The 24,157-nt window shown below is 37.9% G+C and overlaps 1 protein-coding gene across 10 annotated transcripts in view; it reads left to right on the top strand.

Annotated features, from left to right (window-relative positions):
* The window catches only part of LOC107680621 (probable phospholipid-transporting ATPase IA), a 162,157-nt gene that overhangs the window by 116,912 nt on the left and 21,088 nt on the right, over positions 1 to 24,157 (top strand). For 9 of the 10 annotated variants that reach the window (XR_001633167.1, XM_016476592.1, XM_016476593.1 and 6 more), the window contains 7 exons: positions 714 to 897; positions 4,883 to 4,993; positions 12,048 to 12,122; positions 14,422 to 14,544; positions 21,066 to 21,144; positions 23,142 to 23,203; positions 23,529 to 23,585. Coding sequence is in view for 9 of the 10 variants with exons in the window: in XM_016476592.1 (XP_016332078.1) it covers positions 714 to 897; positions 4,883 to 4,993; positions 12,048 to 12,122; positions 14,422 to 14,544; positions 21,066 to 21,144; positions 23,142 to 23,203; positions 23,529 to 23,585 (691 nt within the window). In the remaining variant the exon portion in view is untranslated. Of the gene's footprint in view, positions 1 to 713; positions 898 to 4,882; positions 4,994 to 12,047; positions 12,123 to 14,421; positions 14,545 to 14,820; positions 14,889 to 15,427; positions 15,800 to 21,065; positions 21,145 to 23,141; positions 23,204 to 23,528; positions 23,586 to 24,157 lie in introns of those variants that run through there. The other variant, XM_016476595.1, reaches the window with a different exon arrangement.

Consider the following 24,157-nt stretch of genomic DNA (forward strand, 5'->3'; position numbering starts at 1 on the left):
ATTTCTGAAGTATCATGTGACACTGAAGACTGGATAAAGTACTGCTGAAAATTCAGCTTTGCCATTAGAGGAATGTCTTTGATTAAATTATATTTGTGTGTGTGTGCATATGTGTGTGTGTGTGTGTGTGTGTGTGTGTGTGTGTGCATATATATATAAATTGTATATATTAAATTGTAATAATATTTCACAATATTCTTATATAAATGTAGCCATGGTAAGTCTTGTTTTAAAAACATTAAGAAAAATTACTGTCCCCAAAACTGAACAGTATTTAGTTGGATGTTATTTGGTGATGAATTTGGTGAAGACACAATGATGGATAAGTTTCTAAATGTAATTAGAAACAATAGTTAAAGGTGCCAGTAATTTTAATTTGCTATTTGAGCAGTGAATTTCAGTGTGAGAGTTTGAAGTCCTCTTTTAACTTCTCTTTTTGAAGAGACAAATTCATCATGTGAAGCTGAGATGTGACCGCAGCTGTTGAGGCTGTTGGCCAAGAAATCAAATGGTTGTCAACACTAATAATTGGCAACAAGAACAATAGCCTCAGATCCCTCTATAAAGGTGCCATTGCAAATCTGCAATTATGTTGTAAATCTCTAATCTAATATAAAATGTCAGTTTCAACCGTGGAGTTTCAACAATGTTTCACATTAGAGCAGATATTACTTGTTGTCAAATTGTAATTTATTTATTTATTTTCTTTCCAGGGTTTCACCTCTGCAGAAGTCTGAGGTGGTTGAGATGGTGAAAAAACAGGTGAAAGTGATCACACTGGCCATTGGCGATGGAGCCAACGATGTGGGCATGATCCAGACCGCCCATGTGGGTGTTGGCATATCTGGCAATGAAGGACTGCAGGCTGCCAACTCGTCAGACTACTCTATTGCACAGGTGAGAAACTATCAAATTGCACATGCCTGAAGGAAGAAAGAATAAGTTAGCTAAATTGCGAGTAAATTAAATAATTAAATTTATCAATTATAATGACATAGTGAAATTTAAATTAATGAAAAATTATGATTATAATTATATAATTATAAAAATAAAATTACTCCAAATAAAATGTAATCTCTGCTTCTACACCTGAAGCACATATCAGTTCCCAATGTAAACTAACACTTTTGTCTTGTGTCACTACAGTGTGACTCCCAGAAAATAAATCTGGTTCTAGATTATGTATCTAGGGTGAAGGGTTAAAACCTGTGGCTCATAGATTCTGCAGTCTGAGATAGCGAAACAAGTCGGTCAGGTCAATTTACATAGCTTGAGTGTTCACTTACTCAAACCCCTGCTGATGGTGAAACAGGACCTGTCCCTCTTATGTAAACTTAATTAAGAAGATGTTTTGTAATTCACAGATTTTGATACAGCATAATCTTTATTGTTCGTTTAACAAAAGAAGAGCTCAAGTGTCGCCAATCGCTGTCAACATCGCTCTCCATCTCTGTCTCGGTTTCATTTCACGTTTTGTGCAGTTCGTGGAAACATCCCTCTTCACACTTGTTTTTCTATACTGCCCAGAGCCGTCTGTTGACTGGCCTCATGCATCGGATTACCCAAGAAAGCATCTTGTCTTTTCTTAAGTGCCCTCATCGTATTGTAGGTAGAGGCAGGTGGAGGTGGTAGGGAATGCAGGCAGGTTCATAGAAAGTCGCCCAAACTGCCTTCCAGCTAAACGGCTCGTATGATATGTGTTGGATCAGACGGCAAACTTCAATGTGCAGTACCGGCAGCTAGTATGCATTCATCATCCTGAACCAGTGTCAGCTTGATTTGCACTATAAGGCTTTTCACAATGCTGCTTCTCATCAACTGTTAAAGGTGTCATATGAAGTTGCTAAAAATAACATTATTTTGTGTATTTGGTGTAATGCAACGTGTTTATGCGGTTTGAGGTTCAAAAAACACATTATTTTTCACATACTGTACATTATTATTTCTCCGCCTTTCTGAAACGCGTCGATTTTTACAAAGCTCATCGGTCTGAAAAGCGAGGTGTGCTCTGATTGGCCAGCTATCCAGTGTGTTGTGATTGGCTGAATACCTCAAGCGTGTGACGGAAATGTTAAGCCCCCTACCATACTGTGTTTCCATGTGTCCCGGCGCGACGAGACAAAACCAATAAAACCCATTGTAAACGAGGCATTTGTTGCATCCAGTGGGGACATAATTACGGATTATAATGACTTATACTGTCTTTTTACGCTTTGCGTTGCATATTGCGCGCGCGTAAACATAAAACCATGTCTGCATTTGTGATCGGAGAAATGACAAACAACAAGCACTACTCTACACTGCTCAAAACTCGAGTTTGAATCATCAGTGGCAAATCCTTTAAATATATAAAAAGTTACTTACAGGCTGTGAGTCAGAAGCGCCAGACTGTCCTTGCAAAGTTGGAACTGCCCCACTTTATAGAAACATTATGTCCTCTTTTGGAAGGCCAAACAAAGTAGTTTCGCTTTCACAACATTCCTACTGACACACTACAGCAACAGATAGAAATAACTGACTTGAAACCATTTTTAGCTGGTGAAAATACTTGTGTTCTAATAATTTTGGTCACCACTGTAATTATACAATATATAATAAATATATTGGGATATGTAGAGTAATATTTATATGCATTTTATGTTAGTCTGATATACTGTCATGAAGGCCTTACAAGCTGTCAGAATTTAGTCTTTTTTTGGTTTATATAGACATATCAACAACTGCACCAAATTGCTTATTTTTGCTCAGTTTGGGCCTTTGATTTAAACTGAGGGTTTTTTCCTCCTGGAATATGAGCTCCATATTCTCCATAAAAGCCATTAAAGCTTGATGTATCAAATTTGATACTCACCAAATTTTGTTTTGTCTAAAGGTTTAATAAACTGTTCCATTCCATCAGGCTTTACAGGGCTAAAGCACATCCATATAATATATAATATTAAATGATGGTATATTAGTTATAGTTGTTAATAATTATATATTTAATTCTAAATTAGTATGTTACTGTTGGTAGCAGATCTTATGGTATGGCGTATTGTGTGTCTATATATCTGACCCATGTGCTGTCCAAGTGTGAAATTCATTTAAAGCTAATCTCACAACAGGGCTCTCACAGAATGCTGTGTTAATTTGTGTTAAACCCAGGGGTCTTTAGTTTTGTTTGGGGCCTGTTTTGAAGATGTGATTAAGTTGTTTACATGAAGGGATAAATCAGTGTGAGCTGGAATGCTGCTGTGCTTCAGCCTCACACTAGGTCCTCCACAGATCGGCAGAGGCTCCATATCCAGACTCCACTGTAGTCTGTCTGTCATCAACTCGCTCTCCTCACATCCAGAGGTCAAACAGCCCCTGAGCCCCTCAAAGGCACTCCGTACCCCTTACATCCCACCCTGCTGTTCCTGCCTTCATAGAAGTGACTGGCTGTTTGTTTTAGAGGAATGATGTTTATAACACTATGTAGCGTCTGGACCAATCAAACACACAATTTTTCATTTGATTTAACAAATCAGTTATTCATTAGATTAACAAATCGTCACAGTCCCCTCACCCAATAAACTGGATGCCAGGATGTCTGCAACGACACCAGGCCCCCCCTGGTTACCATGGCAATTATTCATATTTCCCTTATGAGCTGATTCGCTACAACTATCACATTCAGGATGCTCTTTAGGAAATAAAACATGGCATCCCTAAATCATCCTTTGATTGTGTTTACATATAACACATATTACTTGTTTACACTGTTATGGAGGGTCACTGTAAGCCACTAATCTTGAGCACCTGTACAAGTTTGGCTGTTTGCATATTGTATTTATTTCAGTGGCCATATAAATGGGTTACAGTGAAACAAACAAACTTGTGTCTGTTATGCGTTGTAACCAATAACATGTAAGGTCACGTTGGTTGTTTTTCGTTAGTTTAATTTCATAAACTGTTTAAAGAAAACAATCCATAGATTTAGCTCTGGTATCCTGATTTTGATCTGCACGTAAACACCTTCTTCAGCATTTTGGGGCTTATTTAGTGAGCAAAGCGCATCTCTGTTTACATTTTGATGTCTAAGCCAGACGAAAACACAATTTTATGAATTATCAGCGAATTGTTGTGCATGTGAAATCACTCAGTGTTCACTCTGTCCACCTAAGTGTTGTAAATCAGAAGTAGAGTTTTGGTGCTGAGCCTGTTTTTGGTGTGTAGTGTGCTGAACTCAGCAGAAAATATGGTGAAAATGTTTAGTAAATATATATATCTACTCAATCTTTTGCAATATACGTGTATGAAGCAACATAATAAATTGGAGTGAACTACTCATCGGCTGTTTGAAAAAAGACATCTGTCTGACTTGATGAAAGTTAAACACACAGTGACAGCAACACAAACAGCATTTTATATTCAGTAAATCTGACACAATCCAGATGATTTAAGCAGTTTATATCTACAGTTTGGGTGTTGGGTGAGTAGATTAAGTACCATTTAGATCTAAATCATATTTTATGACAATCAGGTTTAAACTAATTCTTAGTGGCCAGCTGATAAACCTGATAAACTTTTCATAATATAATTTATCAGTTATTAAAAGCCAAACTTAATGTGTTAACCAAAAAATTACTTTATTGTTATTGCACAGCTGCAAAAAATTTTCTCCCTTCCTCTGCTTTTCAACAAAATAAGACTAGATAAATATCTGAAATTCTCAGGAATATAGGTGAAACAGTGTTTGTCTTGTCCCTGCAACTCCAGGCTTCCTGTTGCCCAGCATGGATAAGAATGTCTCTTTATTTTCAAATCCAAAACTGCTTTCTGTGTTGGCTGGGGAACTGTAGATCTTGTGTAAACGATAGGCCTTAATGAACTTATCTCTGTCTTCCCTTCTCTCTCACAGTTCAAGTACTTGAAGAATCTTCTGTTGGTTCACGGCGCTTGGAATTACAACCGTGTTGCCAAGTGCATCCTGTATTGCTTCTACAAGAACATTGTGCTTTACATTATTGAGGTAAGAAAGTCTACGCACTGTAATGTCTTATCAAACTCAGATGACAGAGCATCAAGCCTTTTATTGCATTAGCCATTAATGTCCTTTTCACGGAGATTGAATGACCACTCTTTAATGAAGTTAACTGGCATTGCATGCATGTCTCCATCTTGCTGTAGGAATGCAGGTCTGTCGATGTAAAGGCCACAAGCCATCCATCTGTGATGGTATTTGACAGTTTCCAGGCCTGGTGCTGATAGCCGGTTCAGAGACCTGACCTGACAAGTTAAAGGGCTGCTATCAGCACCAGCTTTATCATGAGAGGCATTTGGCCGTTTTGATCTGCAGCATGCTTGGTTTAGGAGACGTTACACCTCGGGGACAAGCTTTAGGTTTCCTCAAGAGCTGAAAGAAGAGTTAGTAGCAGACTAATGGTCTGAAAGCAACATTAGGCCATTAGAAGTCTCTTTATTTAATGTCTAAGGTCTTTGAAATCCATGAAATGGACCTATGGTCACACTAGCCTTGTGCTAGTATGCTAAGGCTACAGTATAGTACAAAATGTAAAGTATGTGTCCAAATTTAAACATAATATGTTGCGTATTTCTGTAATATTTTGATTTATTCATCGCGTATTCCAGTCATATTTTGATTTATTGATGTTCGGTTCTTCCCGACAAAGACAATAAGGAGTAAAGCATACACATTAGCTTGGCACTTCAAGTTGTATCCATGCTTTATCCATTTTATCTCGCTTGTGTAAAATGTTCCCTCTGTATGCATGCTCACTGCGATTTGATACAGATCAACACCAGTATTCATGAGCTGTCCCTCTGCCCTTTTGCTCTTGTGGGCCACTTGACCCGTGAACTATTTTTCCCCTTCATCTTGATTTTGTTTTATGTGCTGTGGTAGATCTCTGAAAAGCCCCTTAGATTTCTCTCTGTTGGCATCTAGTGCTGCTGTAGATTGTGAGAACAAGGATAAGGAGATGAATCAGGTCTTCAAATGACCGTTGTTTTCTTCTGCCCTCACTAAATGTACAGCATGGCATGGTTTGTGAGTTAGTTCGGCCCATTTCATGGCCATTTCCTGTTTACATGCTTCTATGCTGTTTAGATGTGGGAAGCTGCTGTGGTCATGTTCATAAATGTAGTGAAGTCATGATGATTTTTTTCCTCTATTTTAAAATTCAAGTAGATTAAATCCGTGGGAATCTCAGAGCCCTGTAGCTGTGAGCAATAATTGCTCAATGAATTTGATATTTTAAACATTTTGGTACTAGTCATGCCGGGTGGCTTTCATGTATTTTTTTCTTTTGGGTTTTGCCAAGGGGTTGTCGTATTTTGTTCCACAATGAAAGTTCCCCTTCAACACAAACATTTCTGACTGTGATCACATTTCACACTTTCTCATCAATCAAGGAACAAGCATCTCTTTTCCTTTTTTTTTCTTATTTTGCATAAGAGGTGGCACTGGAACAACTACGTCCAGTAAATGGCCTTACCCGAACACGCCCTCCGAATATTTCTAGCCGCTTTTCCTTTTTGTCCTTTTCTCTTTAAGCTCTGCTTTTGAATCTCCAAGAGAACTGAAAGCACCCCAGCTCATAGAGGTGAATGTATCTCCTCCTCTGCCCATCTTTTGTTATGAGCGGAGAATGTATTCCCCCTCTCTGTAAGGGGCCTTTCGAATATAATAGGGCAAAGCTTTACTGTTTCCTTGCCTCACACCAAAAACACCTCTGTTTTGTAAGAGCTTGTCATTCAAGACACTTGCTTCCCAAGGGTCGGTTAAAGGGATACATTTGTCACTCTAATAGGTTTACCTTTGAGTCCGTGAAGGCTTTTCTTCAAATAATTTTTCCAGACATTAACCTCAAGGAAGTGGAATGAGGATGTTAGTGGCCGTTTTAGCCTTCTCAACGTATGGTTAGCAATGGATATGTGCACATCTTAGATTTTTTTTTACCATCCAGTGTTGTATCCTATATATCATAGTAGCTTCAGAATGGTTTCTATTGTTTCAGATTGTTTCAGATGTTTTTCCAGTTGTAACCACACAATAGCACATGATCTTCCATACATTGTCAGACAAATAAGTTTGGGTTAACCTAAACGTTTGTCATGCTGGTTTATTTAGTCTTTGGTTTGTGGTCTTGCATTCTTTCGACATGAGCAAAAATTAACCGGGGAAAAAGAACTTTTCAGAAACTTAGTTGGATTAGCTGCTTTGAGACATGCAGAAAGCCCCTCTTACAACCAAATTGCTGTGCTTGCTGTCATTATCCTGCTGGGCTCTTGAGCACTTGATTGACAGCTCTTCAGCAGGCACCAGAAGGGCTGACGGACGAGTAGCATTTCTGAAGTAATTACAAGGGCCTCATTCAGACAGAGCAGCAGGCTTAGAGAAAGACTGCAGGCCTGAGTGGAGGCCCTGGGCCCTGCAGTCTCTCTGGTGCCATCATTAAAAAACACCCAACTAGTTCTTTTGGTTCTTCTCCCACTCACACTTGCAATTCAAAGGTCCTTTTGCCTTATTGTCTTGCCAGCATTTTTTAGGTTTTCTGGATATTTGGGTTTTACAGTACTGTTTAACATTTTAGGGTTTATATATATATATATATATATATATATATATATATAACTTTTTTTTGTATTTTAATATACTTTAAAATGTAATTTATTCCTGTGATGGCAAAGCTGAATTTCAGCAGCCATTACACCAGTCTTCAGTGTCACATGATCCTTCAGAAATCATGTCAGAAAAAAAAAACATTTCTTATTGTTATCAATGTTAAAAACAGTTGTCCTGCTTAACATTTTTATAGAAATCGTGATACATTTTTTCTGGGTTCTTTGTTGAATAGAAAGTTCAGAAGAACAGCATTATGCCTTCACTGTCACTTTTGGTCAATTTAAGACATCCTTGCTCAAAAAGAGTATTATTAAAAATTAAATAATTACTGACCCCAAACTTTTGAACAGTAGTGTTCATGAAGAAAAATTGTGCAAAACGTATACTCTGTCAAAATTAACATGCTCTTACATTCAGTGATTTTGATATTGCCACTTTTAAAAGACAGATATTATGTATTTTTTGTGATTATTTTATTTCAACATTTTTAGGAGTTTTTCTCCTTTTTTTCCCCCCACAAATATATTATGTTTTCCAAATAATGTTTTAACAGTTTGCTTTAGATCAATTGCAAAATCTTGTATATCCTTTTTTTTTTTTTACTTTGGTGGAAACAGTTATTTAATTTTAACGTCTTTTATAATATACATATTGTACACAATAAAAAAATTATATGTAATAAAAAAATACATAATACATATTTTCTATTTGAAAATATGTCGCTGCCTTTTATATTTCACAAAGCTTTGATTTGAATTATTGGAGTTGGTTTCTAGCCTGTTGAACAAACAGCTAGTGTGGATTTGGGTGAGCTACCAGACCATCCTGATCAAGGGCCCTACTGGAAAAATTAGATCATACCAGTTTAAGGTGGTCAAGCTGTTTTTTACGACATAGTAGCTAGTTTATTGCTGTTCCAAGGTCAGCCTGATCCCCACCAGTTGGCCACCTAAAGCAGCTTGGACCAGCTGCCATGTTCCAGAACACAGCTAAGCTAGTTTTAGCTGAATTCTTAAGCAGAGACATGGAGCAAAGAGGTGCCGTCTTTCTTTTTTTTCTCTTTCCCTTTGGGTCCTTCCCACCCAACATGGAGACAGAGGACGGGTATGGAATCACAGATTTCAAATTTCTCTGAAAAATACGCTGAGAACCCCTCAGGACGAGTCTCATGGGGGGGGACACTCTCGCTCTCTCTCACTCACACACACACACACACACTCCTCGCTTTTTCAGATTGTGCAGCGGAGGGTAGAGGGCAGTCACACCTCCACGCCGAGTGTCTCTGAATGAGCCAGAAGAGGAGAAGAAAGAGAGAGACCTCCACACTATGTCCTCGTCCCTAATGAGCAAATCAATGAATCTGTCTCATTGAAGGAAGCGGGAGAGAGGGGCACTCACAGGACCCAGAGGACCAGGCCAAAACGCTCTCTCATATGCATGTACTGCTGCTCATGAATAGAGGCTTTATTTTGACTTAGCACAACAATATCCTGCAGCCCGTAGCCCCTCAATGAGGCAGACTCGCATTAATTCAGCTCTCTGACCCACCTGTTTGACTACCAGCATGCCGCTGGCCATGACTATTCGTTTTTTTTTTTTGTTTGGCTTTTGATCAAAATGTGGTCATAAGGGAATTCTCTGAGTCTGGAATCTGTTTTTGAGGAGGAAAACAACATAACATGTGATGCGATATTGGTAATTTATTCATGTTTGTGTGTGCAAATGGGTTTCAGAAGCAGCAGATCTCTTTTAAAAACAATATCACGGTAGAATGCACCTGATGGAAGGAAAATGGGAGTTGGAACGGGTGGGCGTGGCTGTGGGGGGGAGTGCGGCCAATCCTCCTCTCTTCCTCTCTCTTTCTTTCTCTATGGCGAGGCCAGAGGGGAGGGGTGACAGACATTTGTTTTGGGAACATTTTCACGCATTGGCTCACTCTATTGAATGAGAGGGGCTGGTGGATGTGCTCTGTGTGTGAGGACTGGCGGGGGCCGCAGTCGGAGGGGGTTCTGTCAAAACCCCAAAAATTTGTAGCAATTCGCGCTTTCATAATGGAGTTAAATGAAGCGAGGAAATGTCCGACTGGCCATGGCACTGCACAGTAACCTGGGGTCTGCTTAACAGTCGAGCCTCTCACACACATACTCAAAACCATACTGGTTGAGCTTCTCAGACTTTCACAATAATTGTGGTCTAAATACAGTAGAGAAGCTCACAGCATTTGAGTCGAGCAAAAATTGAACGGTGCTGAACTTTGACTCCAAGTATTTCGTATTCATTTAAGAAATTGTTTAATTGGTTACTCAGTCATATTATTCCAAACCTGTATTTATTTTTGTCTATACACCACAAAAAAGATGTTTTAAGATGTCATATTAGAATGATTTCTGAAAGATCATGTGACACTGAAGAATAGAGTAATGACTGCTGGAAATTCAGCTTTGCATCACATGGATAAATTACATTTTAAAATGTATTCAAATAGAAAACTTTTTTAATATTAATATTTCACAATATTACTGTTTTTACTGTATTTTTAAACAAGTAAATACAGCTTTGATGATCATAAGAGACTTCCTTCAAAAACAAATCTCACCGGCCCAAACTTTTGAACAGTGTAGATTGCAAATTAGTCTTTAAATACCAGAATTTTGAAAGACCTGTCTGTTTAAATTTTGGTGTCACATGATCCTGTGTTTTGCCATATTTATATTGTCGTCTTTTTCATTCTCTCATCGCATTTTTGATTATTACAGATTTTTCCCCTCTTTAAAACAGCTGCTGTGAGATATTATCACATTCTCAGATTTCTAGATGACTATGACAGAATTGTGTGCCAGACTAGTCAAACTAATAGAGATATTAAGTGATGAACTCCATCTCCATGGCATATGGTTTAGATACACATTCTTCTCTCTTCTCCTTTTCATTTGTGGTCTTTTCCCTGGTCTCCGCCCTTAAGCCCAATAACTCACATCTTTCAGTTCTTTAAATAGTTAAATCTAGTCCTTTTGCACTGATCTGTTTTTTGTACAGTCTTAAACTCATTTTGTGTAATAGAAAGTCTGATCTGTGATCAGTTGTTTCTGCTATGAGACACTGGGGGTTGATCAAGGTGGGAAACAGCATCTGATTTACAAGCCATTCTGGCTGAAGTCATGGGAACTGTTGAAGTCTCTCTCTTACCTCCAGCACTAACGCTCTTCCTCTCTCATTCCTGCCTGGGGTTGTCCTCGGAGTAATTATGTGTTAAGCCCAGGTTGTGGCTTCGCATGACAAGATAGCGGGGCTTCTCTGTTTAGATGTTTTGAAAACCTTGGCAGTATGTTTGCTAAAGCAGGGGCTTAACTGTTTTTACATGCCCTCATCTCACAGCTGTTCTTGTTGATAGTAGGCTATTAATCTTTTTATCAAAATATACTATAATCTAAAACTGTGTTTTTTTTAGCTGGTGGGCAGGTGTAGATAAAAGAGAAAATATTTCCAATATCTTAAAATATAAAATATTGAATGCCATTTTTAATATAATTGTAATTTATTTGTTTGGTTATAATTGACATGTTTATTTATTATTTGATTTATTTTTATAAAATCAATAAAATGTCAATATTTTTATGTTTTATCTTAAATATTGTTAACTAGACTTTTTAGTTATTTATTTTTTATTTAAATACATTAAATTAAAAATTACTTTATACATTTTGTGTTGGTTTGCTTGCTAATTATTTAAGAATAGTATTATATAATAAAAAAAAAAACAATAGAGAGTTTTCAATAGTGGTCTGACCTTTGAACCCCACTATGTATATGAAAAAGTGGCCCAAAGCTGGCTTATTTATTCTCTAAGACTGATCTTGGAACAAACCATTTGCAGTGATCCAGTGTATGAGACTGTAGAAAGGACTGATTGGGTCAGTTCACTGCTGCTTTCATGAGACATCGCTCTCTCTCGGGTAATTTCAAGCACTGAGAGGCCCCACAGAAAACAACAGCCATCGATCAACCTAAATTAAAATCCGCTAGGAGCAGAGTTAAGCGCACACAAAGTGGGGAATATATGATTAATGATGGTATATATTTACCTTTTAGTCACACATTTATGTAGTAATGATTATCATATGGCCTGTCATTGCCCTTTTAATATGTTACCATTTACTTTAGGACGACTTGGGAAGCATATAGTTACTTTTTTTTTTCTTTACACTATTTAAAAGACTTTTTGAATAATAATAATAATAATAATAATAATAATAATAACATTTAATTTAATAATTTAATTGTGTTTTTTATTTATGTATTTATAAATCTCAATTAAACTATTATTATTATTGTACTTACATTTATTTTAATGATGTGCTTTATATAATAGGGTAACATGCCAAATTTTGTTTTATTCACATTGAGTCGTTTACCATTGCATTGTCTTTTTGTCTTTCAGATCTGGTTTGCATTTGTGAATGGCTTCTCCGGTCAGATTCTGTTCGAGCGCTGGTGCATCGGCCTGTACAATGTGGTAAGAGTATTTGCATTCACACCTCTGTCTGGGTGTGTGATTTACTCTCCCCTCTTCATTACTCTGAGAGGAAATGTGTTAAAACGCCTCCCCTGTCGCGCTCAGGCAAGAAACTCATTAGTTGCGGCACCCCAGCCGGCTCCTTTACTGCGGCCCATGTCAGCGCCATCCTGAAAAATCTCCCTCTTATTTATGACCGCTTGTCAAGTCCGTATTCCATCCGTGCCCAGAACTATGTCCTGAATGTGCTGCAACAACAGACGCTCATGCCCCAAAGAGTTACGTTAAACAGGTCAGCGGTGGATGATAAAGGAACAGGTTGAATCCAGACACATTTAAATACACACACACACAGCCGTTTGGGTGGAGTCCTGTGAACTGGGCTGCCTTAGGGCTTGGTGATAGGAATTGATGCTGTTAATTAACATGTTTTCAACAGGAAGGAAAGTTATTCAGGAAAAAAAAATGCTGTAGGTGGAGTACGTTTTTCCATTTTGCATAAACAAACGAAGATACGAAGGAAAAATGACTAAGCCACCCGACTCGCTGATTGTCCCGAGAAATTATTTCTTTACGCCTGAACAAAGAACAAATGAACACGGCTTCCCATCAGCCCTGTGTAATGGATCATTGGTGTTGTGAGGCCAGTAACAACTCGGCCTGGTGCATTCTCTCTTTATCTGAGAGAGGAGGAATTCCATCGCGTCAGAGGGGGTCTGTTGGATGCAACGGGCCGAAACCACCCCTGAATGGAAAAGGCCAGCCGACCATGTCAGCCGCTCCAGCTGGGCCAGTGAGAGACACTTACGACTGACCCCGCAACCCTCTCTGGACCATAATACCACCCCTCTCGCTTTCAACAGCTGCTGCACGGAGAAACGTTAGAGCTCTGCGGAAAAATTAAAGCATCCAGGAGATCTGCTAACAAGCTGCAGGCACAGTGGCAGATGTTAGTTTTTTAATCATTTTTGCAGGGAGAGAGTGCAAATATGATAAATGCCAGAAGTTACATGCTCATTGAGCTACACCAAGCAAGCAAATGAAAACGGCAGGCAAGGGGAGCATGTCTGGTGCTCAGGATAGAAAGTAGTTGTTTAGACTGCTATGTATTTTTAGGTATCTATTTTTCTTTATTTTTCTTTTCAGTGTTTATTAGTGCTGCCCTCGACTAAAGATTTTTCTGGTCAACTAGTAGTCATTCATTTTAAGCATTAGTCGACTAATCGCACGTTTATTAATAAACCATTTAAATCATAATAATGAGCCTTTAATTGCCTACATACTCTAATAAGCACTCAAGCACATGCATAAAGCTTGCCACAGCACACCAGCATTTATTGATAAACTAGTGCTTTCTTTGTTTTCGGTTTAAGAGATGAATTCGGCGACACTGACTCGTCATCTCCGCATTAGTGGATGCACCTGTATGTTTCATACGGATTACATAATCTATTTGAATTGGTTCATTTGAACGTGAACATTTCACTCTCTATAGATATATTTTCCATGTCTGTAAGGCAAGTATACACAGAGTTTTGTGCTCAAGTTCACAGAGGCCGAGGCGGCAATCGCATCCTGTTTTCTTTCATTATTTTACAAAAGCGCAATGTTTTGTAGTTATTGTGAGTGCACACAAATAAACGCAGAGTATTTACAGATTTGAAAGATGCATTACTCTTATCTGCATGACCAAAAATGAGCCTCCATCTGTCATGCAGTGAGCGCACTGCTATTCAGTTTTCACACTTTGCACAGACGCTTCAATAGCGCACATTTTTCTAGGGAAACATTAGATTGAGCAGTCATGTAAAGTTGCTGCTACTAACATATTTCAGATTATTTGAGGTCGATGAATGATAGGCGAGCGTTTGAATGTCCTGTCCAATGTACTGTATTACCACAAAGACCAGTCGTTAACGATCTGTCTGTCACGGACTCACCACTCGTTGTGGATTTTTACTTTTTTTTTTTTGGTCAACCAAGCCTCTTTTCATCGACTCTTCTAGGCAACCCTATCAGTTTATCATTTCAGTTCATCACAAATTAGTTTCTGTAATGAGAACTAGGATAATATCTTGTAATAATATCTTGTAAAAAAAAAACATTGCTGTGGGGCCTAAATATCTGAAACTACTAGTGAAGTACTAGTACAGGTGCTTCTGTTTTGCATTTTTATAATTTAGTATGAGTTTTCATGATAAATTATAGTGTCTGTGCAACAGTTTGACTTTTAGCTTAATTTTCTGTGATTTAAACTAAAAACTGTGTAATTTTTTGTTTTTCCTTTTTCGTTTATTAGATCTTCACTGCTTTGCCTCCTCTGACTCTGGGCATCTTCGAACGCTCCTGCAGGAAAGAGAACATGCTCAAGTACCCTGAACTCTACAAAACCTCCCAGAATGCAATGGGCTTCAACACCAAGGTAAATACACTCAAACATGCCATATAAATCTAAGTTAGCTGAATCTCCATCAGTGTTTGGGCTGCAGAGATGAACAGCCCACTGATTGAGGCAGATGAAACACATATTTATTATTCTAACGTATTAAAAATTCTTAAAACATATGCCATAAGGTAATGAATCTCTTGTAAATAAATGTATAAATAATAAACTAGTGATTTAGTTCATTTCCATTGATGATGACCCTGTAGACAGGTCATGCTGTGTACACTTTACTGACCTGTGTTTGGTGAACAGTTTAGCACCAAGGCTAAAAACCCCACTGAACAAACAGATCCTGTTACGACTCCCTACACTGTAAAAAGGCAAGTCAACAGCAAGACCTTGTTGGTTTAGCCGTCCATTAAACTGTCCCTCTCTGTCAGCTTTTCTGCTTATCTGAGATGTCTTTGAGTGTTCATCTCCCTTTTTAGAAGGTCATAAACTCTCTTAAGCCAGTACCAATGTCAAACTTTGTTCACAATGTCTAATATGTATAAATATAAACCACTCCTAATTTAGTCTTTTAAAATTGTGCACTCAGAGTCTAATATATGAACGTTTGTATGAAGTTTTTTGACTTTCCTACTTTTTATATGTACATTTACTTGGTTTTTAAAGCATTATTTAAAATAATAATGTTTGTTAATGTTATTAATAAAAGTTAGAATCAAGTTTGTCTTTAATCTTAAGGACGCATACCCAGTTTTAGATGCTACGATGCTCGATATGTCCTAGTAAAATTATGATAGCTTTCAGATACCTTAATAGTGGAATATAGGACAAGCATATTTCTATCCTCTCTAGGTGTCTGCGACCACTGGCTTTGCGTCTCTCTGTGTTAATAAAGCTGTCTCGTCTCCAGCTCCGGCGTGTCTGCGCTGGTGTCACCTCACAGCCCTGCTCCACAGCCGTGGAGACCCATTTACCACCACACTGACACGGATTACAGACAACACAACCCCTGGGGTCAGGAGGGAGACACAGATTTACTGGCCATTTGTAACACAAACACATAATTCTTACTTTAATTGTTCAATGCAACAAAAAAAAAAAAAAGCTTTAATGGGGAAGAGGAAGAGTATAATATACAATAAAATAAAGCGTGGAAGTAGGGAAATGCAGTAGAATAATCAGTAACAGAAGAGTATTTTATTGGAAAAGGGTGAATTGTATATTATTAGAAATCATAATAGGCTGCTTTCTGTTATTTCTCTATAATGAAGTAATGAGAGTGATATATTTGCTTGGAACTAGACATGTGCCGGTATTAGGTAATGCCATATATCACGGTAATGAATATGCACGATATTGTTATCGTGGGCACTTCCAAATACCATGAATAATTACTTATTACAAATTATTCAGATTTTTTGAATGCATTTTAAGAATATTTTCCACATCAACTGGTCACAATGCACAACACCGCTGTATGCTGCGTCAAAGATGCATGCTCACTCTCATGTAAACAAGCAGGGATGAGAAGCGCATGGCGGAACACGTGAAGGAGACACGCTGAATGAAAGCGCACATTCACTCTCTGACAGCAGATGGCGCTGAACAGCAGAAATGCTGCCTTTACCCCTGAAACCCCATAAACAAAGCAGCTAGCTGCTTTCTAAAAACTTATTTCAATGGTTTAAACCATAGATGCATATCTATGGTTTAAACTGCCAATCAGATTTTCGTATTCGCAGTGGTGTTCATCACAGCACCAAAAACTTAAATATTTAGACTTCATAGGCTTTTTTTTTTTTTTTTACATTTTAATCTGGACTACAACATGCCCTAGATATTGTTTGAAAATTTTTTGATTCTTTTTTGTTTGGTCACACACTCTAAAAAATGCTGGGTTGTTTCAACCCAACTTTGGATCAAATATGGACTAACCCAACCGTTGGGTTAAATTTGTACATTAAATTTTTAACCCAAAAGTTGGGATAGTCCATATTTGACCCACACTTTAGGCTCCATTAAGGCTCTATTAATTAACATTAGTTCATTCATTAGTTAACATAAACTGCCAATAGGTTGTTTGCACATGACGTCATTGATGACGTGCGAAATGCAGCTGGATGTTAGTGATTTCTATGGAGAGAAAAATCACTTCCTGCCCTCCAGCTGCATTTCGCGCGTCATCAGAATCACGTGATTGCAAACCACCTATGAAAAGGTTTCTTACGTAATTTCAATATTTAATAACATGTTGTTAAAATCAAAAGGTGCAATTGTGTTATTTAATGAACTAACAGTTGTATTGTTTAACAAAGATTATTAACTAGCAAATGTAGTTATTGCTCATTATTAATTGTTAATGCATTAACTAAGGTTAACTAATGAGATAACATTGTAAAGTGTTACTTATTGGTCTTTATATGAAATGTTAAAATGTATACATTTTTTGTGTATTACTTTATTGTATGTAAATGTTCAGTTCTTTTTGTTATAAGAAAAAGGTATTAAACCTGTTATAGTTTATGATAACACTTTTTTTGCAACTAAATTTTAATGCCGTGATATACTGTATACTGTCATAAAAGCATTTGCAATTAATCGCAACATGGAAATTTCATACCGTCATATGCCTACTTGGAACAAAGACGGAGTTAATGGATATATAGAGGAAGGTAATGAGAGCATCTGTTGCATACTGTAGCATTGTCCAATTTGTGAACCCAAGATTCTTTTGAGTCAGAATGTGTTTTTTTTTTTTTTTAAAGAATTGGTTAAATTGATTCACAGAACCCTTAAACGATCTTATGACTTGGTTAAACTCATTTACCAAAATAGTCTATTTGTGTGCAACTCCTTAAATATCCTGATATTTGCATTAATTTCAGTATTGTTTAATGTAAATTATATGTTCCTATATAAGAATACATGTATGCTGAATCATGGCTGATTCTAACGTGATCTGAAGTGTTCATGTAGATGTTATTGGAGACTTTTTATTTGATGATCGAACCAGCTGTACATGTGCCGCATCCCTGTTTCAGACTACTACACGTCATCTGTGTACAGAACAGACACTTTATTTGTAAATAAAGCAGAGAGAAAGATCATGCATTAGATTGGGGAGAAGCAAAGAGAGTGAAATATTTAGGTCTTTACCCACCATGTCCCCTTTCACATTTAATTACATAGCTTTGACACTAAAGTCTCCCTAATAACGACAAAGCCTCTCGTAGACCCCAGGATAGCGGTTATTGCACTCATTCAACACACGGCAGCCTCCATCCCTCCCTCCTTCTGCCTCTTTCTCTCTTTCATTCTCTCCCTTTCTGGCTTTATTTGTTGCTCAGCATAGTTGGAGAAGGCTTATTAGAGCGTCTGGCAATAGTTGGCACAAAATAAAGTTTATCCTTCCATGCTAGTTTAAGCAATTAAGCTGTCACACAGAATGCAGTGCTTTGCTTCAGGCAGGACAGACGGCCATTCACACCTACATTCTTAGCAACCTGCTCAGAAACTGAGGAGTTCAGGGCCTCCCTGTGACAAATGATTATGAACGTTTATCGATTTCATTAGCATTCATTGCAGGACTGTGCGTGTAAAGCACCAGGCAAGGGTGAGAGCAGGTTGTTTCACATGGCACTTGGATCATGTTGTGTTTTAGGTGGTTGTGTTTTATTGCCTACTATGTCAAAATCTCAAGTCAAATCACTGTAGAATGGATTCATGTCCATAGCTTAGTGCGGGATGTGTTATGAAAATTTTGAAAACTTTAATAATGTAATACTTGTACACAATTTTTGAATGCTTAGGCTTATATATTTGAATAAACCCCAAACCTTAAGTATGAATTTAATTCCAAAGATTAGGAGGGGTGAGCTATAGTGCCCTTCAGAGGTGTAGGATGAGCTGGCTGTCTGAGGGCCGGAGCCCTGAGCTTTGTTTTGTTTTGCTTTGCCGATAGCGGAGGTGAGAGGGTCAGGGCAGAGATGCCGAGAGGTCGTACAGGGCCTCTGTGAAACAACACAGAACAAGACAATCTCAGGGTATTCCTCTTTTCTCCCACTCTCTCATTCTCCTCTCATTTCTCTGCATCCCATCCCCCTCAAGAGATTTCATAGCTGCCACAAAAACTTGTGGCAGTTGTATTGGCTGAAAACAACCGAGTGATTCAACATTTACAAATTGAGGATCATTTATCCACCTTTTTCCTAACAAGCCTACTGCGTTTAAAATTATTGGAGGCACTTCCGTTTTGGGGAAGTTCCTCTCAGAAAGACTGCAACAAATAATTTCAAATCATAAGATTGTGCTACAAATAATCCTTATCCGTCATTTTGACTGAATGGGCTGTAAATTTTCATTCATTTTCTATTTTCAGAAGGCAGGGGAATAACGTTAAGGGGGAATAGCTCTTTTCAGCCGCTGCAGTCTTTTCCTCCTGATTATTTTCATGTTTCCTTTGTATTCCGCTGTAAGTAAATGAAAAAGACAACATATACTGTGCGTTTGTGGTCTGCTCTACCAATTTAATTTATGGTAAACCGTGAATATTTCCATGGAATGCACTAAGTTTCTCCCCAAATCCTCATGTCTCTTTCCAGGTTTGTTTTCACATGGATGCTGTAAAATGTAATTGTTACAAAATATAGACATGTATTACTATAATGATATCTTACTAATCTGTAATATTGCTGCGGATAGAAGCAGGATCTTTAGGAGTTATTCATGGTATGTTGAAAGTAATTTAATGCTTTTACACTTTTAAATTGCCTTTTAATGATCGATGGTTGAAGGTGGGTGAGTAAAGTAATGTCACCTCGTAATACCCAGTTTTTGAAAATGCTTATTGCGTTCATAGAGTGAACCTTTTGCTGATTGTTTACTGTGTAAACAGAAGTTACTCCCATAATTTGCGAAAAGCATCATAGGGCGTAGGAAAAAGATGGATAGATTCTAGCCCTTTCTGTCAGATGCTAGTATTGGAAAGTTATTCATTTTTGGGTCTGTAAGATTTATTTATTTTATTTTATTTATTTATTTAAAATGCATTTATCCAGGTAATATGCATTAAATTAATCAAAAGTGAAACGGAAAACTGTTTCAGTTCCAGTTTTGCAATAATGGGAATAAATGACATTTAAAAATATATTAAAATAGAAAACAGTAAAACAGTTTTAAATTGTAGTAATAATTCACAATATTACTGACCCCAAACTTTTGAACAGAAGTGTGGGTGTGATCATTTATTCATTTGCATGACTTTAAGGGTTCCCATACGTTCACAGCACTTTTCATTTAACATTTGTTGTAAAATACATATTTTATTAAAAACTGCTTCTCACTTACAGTAATTTAAAAAAAAAAAAAATTGTTGATAATTGAATAAAGAATTTAAGTCTTTTTCCTCACATGAAACTGTTATATGAATTTATTGCAATTAAATCCTTATTGATAGAAATAAAACAGTTTTTGAGAAAAATTACCTTAGAAGCTGACAATTACATTTCTGTGGTGATCTATTCCTTTAAGCACTTTGTGAATCCGTTTAAATTGAATGACTCATTAAAAATAACCAGTTCAAAAGAATGATTCATTCACAAAATGGACCTCTCTAGCAGACACTACAAATATGGTTCATTCTAATAACATTTTTGTTCATATGGAGAAATTAGTATTTATTTATTTTAGTGAATTAATTAAAAAAAATTGACATTTTAATACTGTTTTTAATACTGTTGACTGCCTCGCAGCACAAATATTATGCTGTTTTACTTATAAATATGGAAATAATCTGTTGTGTCTGTGGGCAGTGAACGGTCTTAGACTTTGCAGAGGTGAAAAGAGCAACACCAAAAAAAAAGCGGGGTTTGGAAACTGGACCTGTGACGGGCCTGATTTCATTTCACGGCTGTTTCATGCTACATCGCCCATTAGTGTTTTGATTGGCCACGTCCATGCATAATGTAAATTCAAAACAAGGCGGTTTTGGAGGAGGATATTTGTTTAAATGGCACATCCAAAGTCCACATGCCCATGTATACAGTCACAGACACTCAAAAGACTTTATTCCGTACCTGTGTAAGCGATAGTTTTTCCATGCTCCCAAATAACCATGCACTGTAGCGACAGACTCATACATCTTAATTTCTTAAACTTGTCTGTGTTTGTACTAAAAGTATCCATGAAGGATTTGGGGTTTTTTCACAACTCACAAAGGAACGATTGGGGAAATTCGATGAGGCAACTAACTGCAGGGAAAAGAGAAGGGATGGCGGAAAAACACCCCTTACTGACATCTCTCATATAGTTGGCGTGCCTCCCCTCTCCCTCTTTCTTGCTCTCTCCTCACTCACAGGATATACAAAGTGTCTGTCAGCAGGGTGGCCATTGAGCAGGGAGGCCTGACAAACATTCCACTTAGCCTAGCGCTGAGAACGCATAAAGGCCTGGGGTCAGGGGTCACCGGCAGGGTTAGGGTGGCCACTGTCTTTCTCATGCCTCTCTCCTCTCTCTTTTTTTTCCTCCACCCCTCCTCCACTCTCCTGCAGGTCTTCTGGGCTCATTGTCTGAACGGCCTGTTTCACTCAGTCATCCTCTTCTGGTTTCCCCTCAAGGCCTTCCAGCACGGTAAGCACACATACACACGCTCTCTCACACTGCGTTCAGTTTTGTTTTTTGAGGTCAGTGGGTGTCATATTGAAAGACGGGTCTGCTCTCGCTTCAGCTTAATTGCTTCTCATTGGCCACCATGAATATCTGTAGATCACTCACTCATATACACACACTTGCACACACATTCTCTCCTTTTCTCCATTTCCACATACTCATTTAAAGCAATAGTTCATGCAAAAGTGAAAATTGTCATCATTTATCATGCCGTTCCAATCCTATATGAGTTTCTTCCATTAAACACAAAAGCAGTAGTTTTGAAAAATATCCTTTTTACTTTTAATATACTGTAATGAAAGCGAATGAGGACTGTGGCTGTCAAGCTTCAAAAGATATACAGTTGCACTATAAAAGCATAAAAAAATCTATACGACTTGTGTACTAAGTCTTAAGTCATATGATTTCTTTGTGTGACGAAATGGGCCTAATTTTAATTTAATATTTAATTAATTTAGTGGTTCACTGATAATCTTTGTAAATGGATTATTTGGATTTAGTGAGGTAAACTTTATGAATGAATCGTTCATACAGGTTTTGTGAACGTGATCCACTGAATTATAAAGATTGAGCTCAAAATGATTCACAAGTCACTTTTTCTCAGTCAATAAATTTTAAAACAAATTTTAGACAATAACGACTTAAATTTTAGGCTTTTCCTCACGCAAATCTATCAACAGATCTACACTTCCATAGCGTTTTTTGTAGCTTGACACTAAATAATGACAATTTTCATTCTTAGGTTAACATTTTGGTATAGTTTAATAAATTGCTCTGTGGTCTATAAGTTGCTCTTTACATGTATTCGTAAGTGTAAGCATGTACAAAGGATTGTGTCAAGCATGTGAACAGATTTCGTGTGTGTGTGTGTCAGTACAAATATCTGGCTGACTGCAGGACCACACAGTCAGAATCAGACCTGCTTTTTAAACAAAGCACTGGTGACTCTCTCTGACTGACAGCCTGTCAGCACCACACACACACACACACTGAAACACACATACCTTCCTGATCCACATGTGGTGTCCGTTGTGTTTCGCCGTGCCAGAGCGCTGATGGTTTTGGATCATCCGCTCTCACTTACAATCGGAGAATGACTAATACTCCTCCACTAAACCACACTGCCATGTGTGCACTTTTGTATGGGGCTTTCCCAGATTTTAAGCCAGAACTTGTACTATTTAATCGGAGATGTTTGCTGAAGCAATTAGCACAAGCCAATAGCTATCATCCTGAAAAGTCAAGAAAACCCAGATTGTCTCAACAGTCAATTAATCCTTAATGATTTGGGGAGATCTCTTTTCCAAAGCTCTCTGTACAGCTGTCAACAGCTCCTTTTACACCCACTGTTACCTTTTATTCACATGACCATTGGAGCACAGGTGTGTCATAAGAGGAGAACAAGTTCATTACAAGCTTGTTGGTTCAGATTAAACAAGCATAAAAGCTTTTTTGGCCTTTTTCCACTTTGAGGATGGGAAATGGGGAGAAAAGGTAGAAATCCGTAAAGAGGTCAGATTCAAACTTGCATAACCCACATGAGCACCACAGCTCCACTAAGCCCATGGCTCTCTCCCTAACAGGACAGCCTAGAGAATGTTTTTTTTTTTTAAATCAGCCCTGTCAACAGCATTTGTGGAGAAATATTTTGGATTTAATACCTAATTTTGTTCCTCTAATAAAAACAACATCAAAGTTGCAGATGTTAAATATCCTGAATTTAAATATCCTGAGTCAAAAGCATATATCAAGTTGTCTAAATGGTCATTTTTTCAGTGAGACTGCGTTTTACCATCATGTATGTAAACAGTACTTTTCTGGTATTCTTGTCTGTTTAATGTGAGCATTTGATCCCTCTTGAGCTCAACATCTTAATGGAGTGTCTACAACCGTCCCACTGACCTGTGTTAGCATGTGATCCTTCACTCTAAAAGCCTTCTTGTTGATTCTCCTCACAGATACCGTCTTTGGAAACGGAAAGACACCAGACTATCTCCTCTTAGGCAACATGGTTTATACAGTAAGTGCATTTGGGCCCTCAGATCCTCACAAAGCGTCTCTGTGTCCTCCCCGTCGCCTGACACTTTGTCCCGGTTGTCCTGCTGTGAAATGTTCCTTCTGTGCCGAGTCTGGCCTCACTGAGGATTTTCGCTCCCTTTTTTTGCCAACTTTTTAAGCACTGAAATGAAAATCAAGCTGACCTGCTCTATTTCAAAATGTACTTCAAACAGAAACTGTTTGGAGGTTCCTGTCTGCCGACTGTCTCCCATTAGATCTTACGTCTGTACAATCTAATGTGTTTATGTGTACATGCGACCTCCGATAAGAACCTGTCTCTCTCACAGTTTGTGGTGATCACGGTGTGTCTGAAGGCTGGGCTGGAGACATCGTCCTGGACCATGGTGAGCGTTTGGATGACTCTTTCCATCCCTCTATCTCTTTTCTCTCCCATTCCACTGTGTCCTCCTATTTCCTTTGACTTTATTGTCCCTCTATCAGTAGAAACACGCTCCTCCACCCCCTCTCACTCCTCTCACTTACCCTTTTCTTCTGCCGCTGATGTCATGGAAAAGTTCAGAGCATTCAAAGATGATGTCATGGTTGCATCGCTAATCAAAGCACTTATTCACATATGCAATTATAGTGAACTGTTGCTTACATTTTATTACTATTAGAAATTGTATTACTATTATGGTGATTGCAAGGCAGATGCTCAGCATTTAAAATGTGATCAACAGTTATGTCAGTGTAATTTAAAGGGGTCATATGATGCTGCTAAAAAGAACATTATTTTGTGTATTTGGTGTAATGAAATGTGTTTATGCGGTTTAAGGTTCAAAAAACACATTATTTTCCACAAACTGTACATTATTGTTTCTCCTCTATGCCCTGCCTTTCTAAAACGCGTCGATTTTTACAAAGCTCATCGGTCTGAAAAGCGAGGTGTGCTCTGATTGGCCAGCTATCCAGTGCG

The sequence above is a fragment of the Sinocyclocheilus anshuiensis genome, unplaced genomic scaffold, assembly GCF_001515605.1.
Source record: "Sinocyclocheilus anshuiensis isolate Anshui unplaced genomic scaffold, SAMN03320099.WGS_v1.1 scaffold328, whole genome shotgun sequence".
NCBI lineage: Eukaryota > Metazoa > Chordata > Actinopteri > Cypriniformes > Cyprinidae > Sinocyclocheilus > Sinocyclocheilus anshuiensis.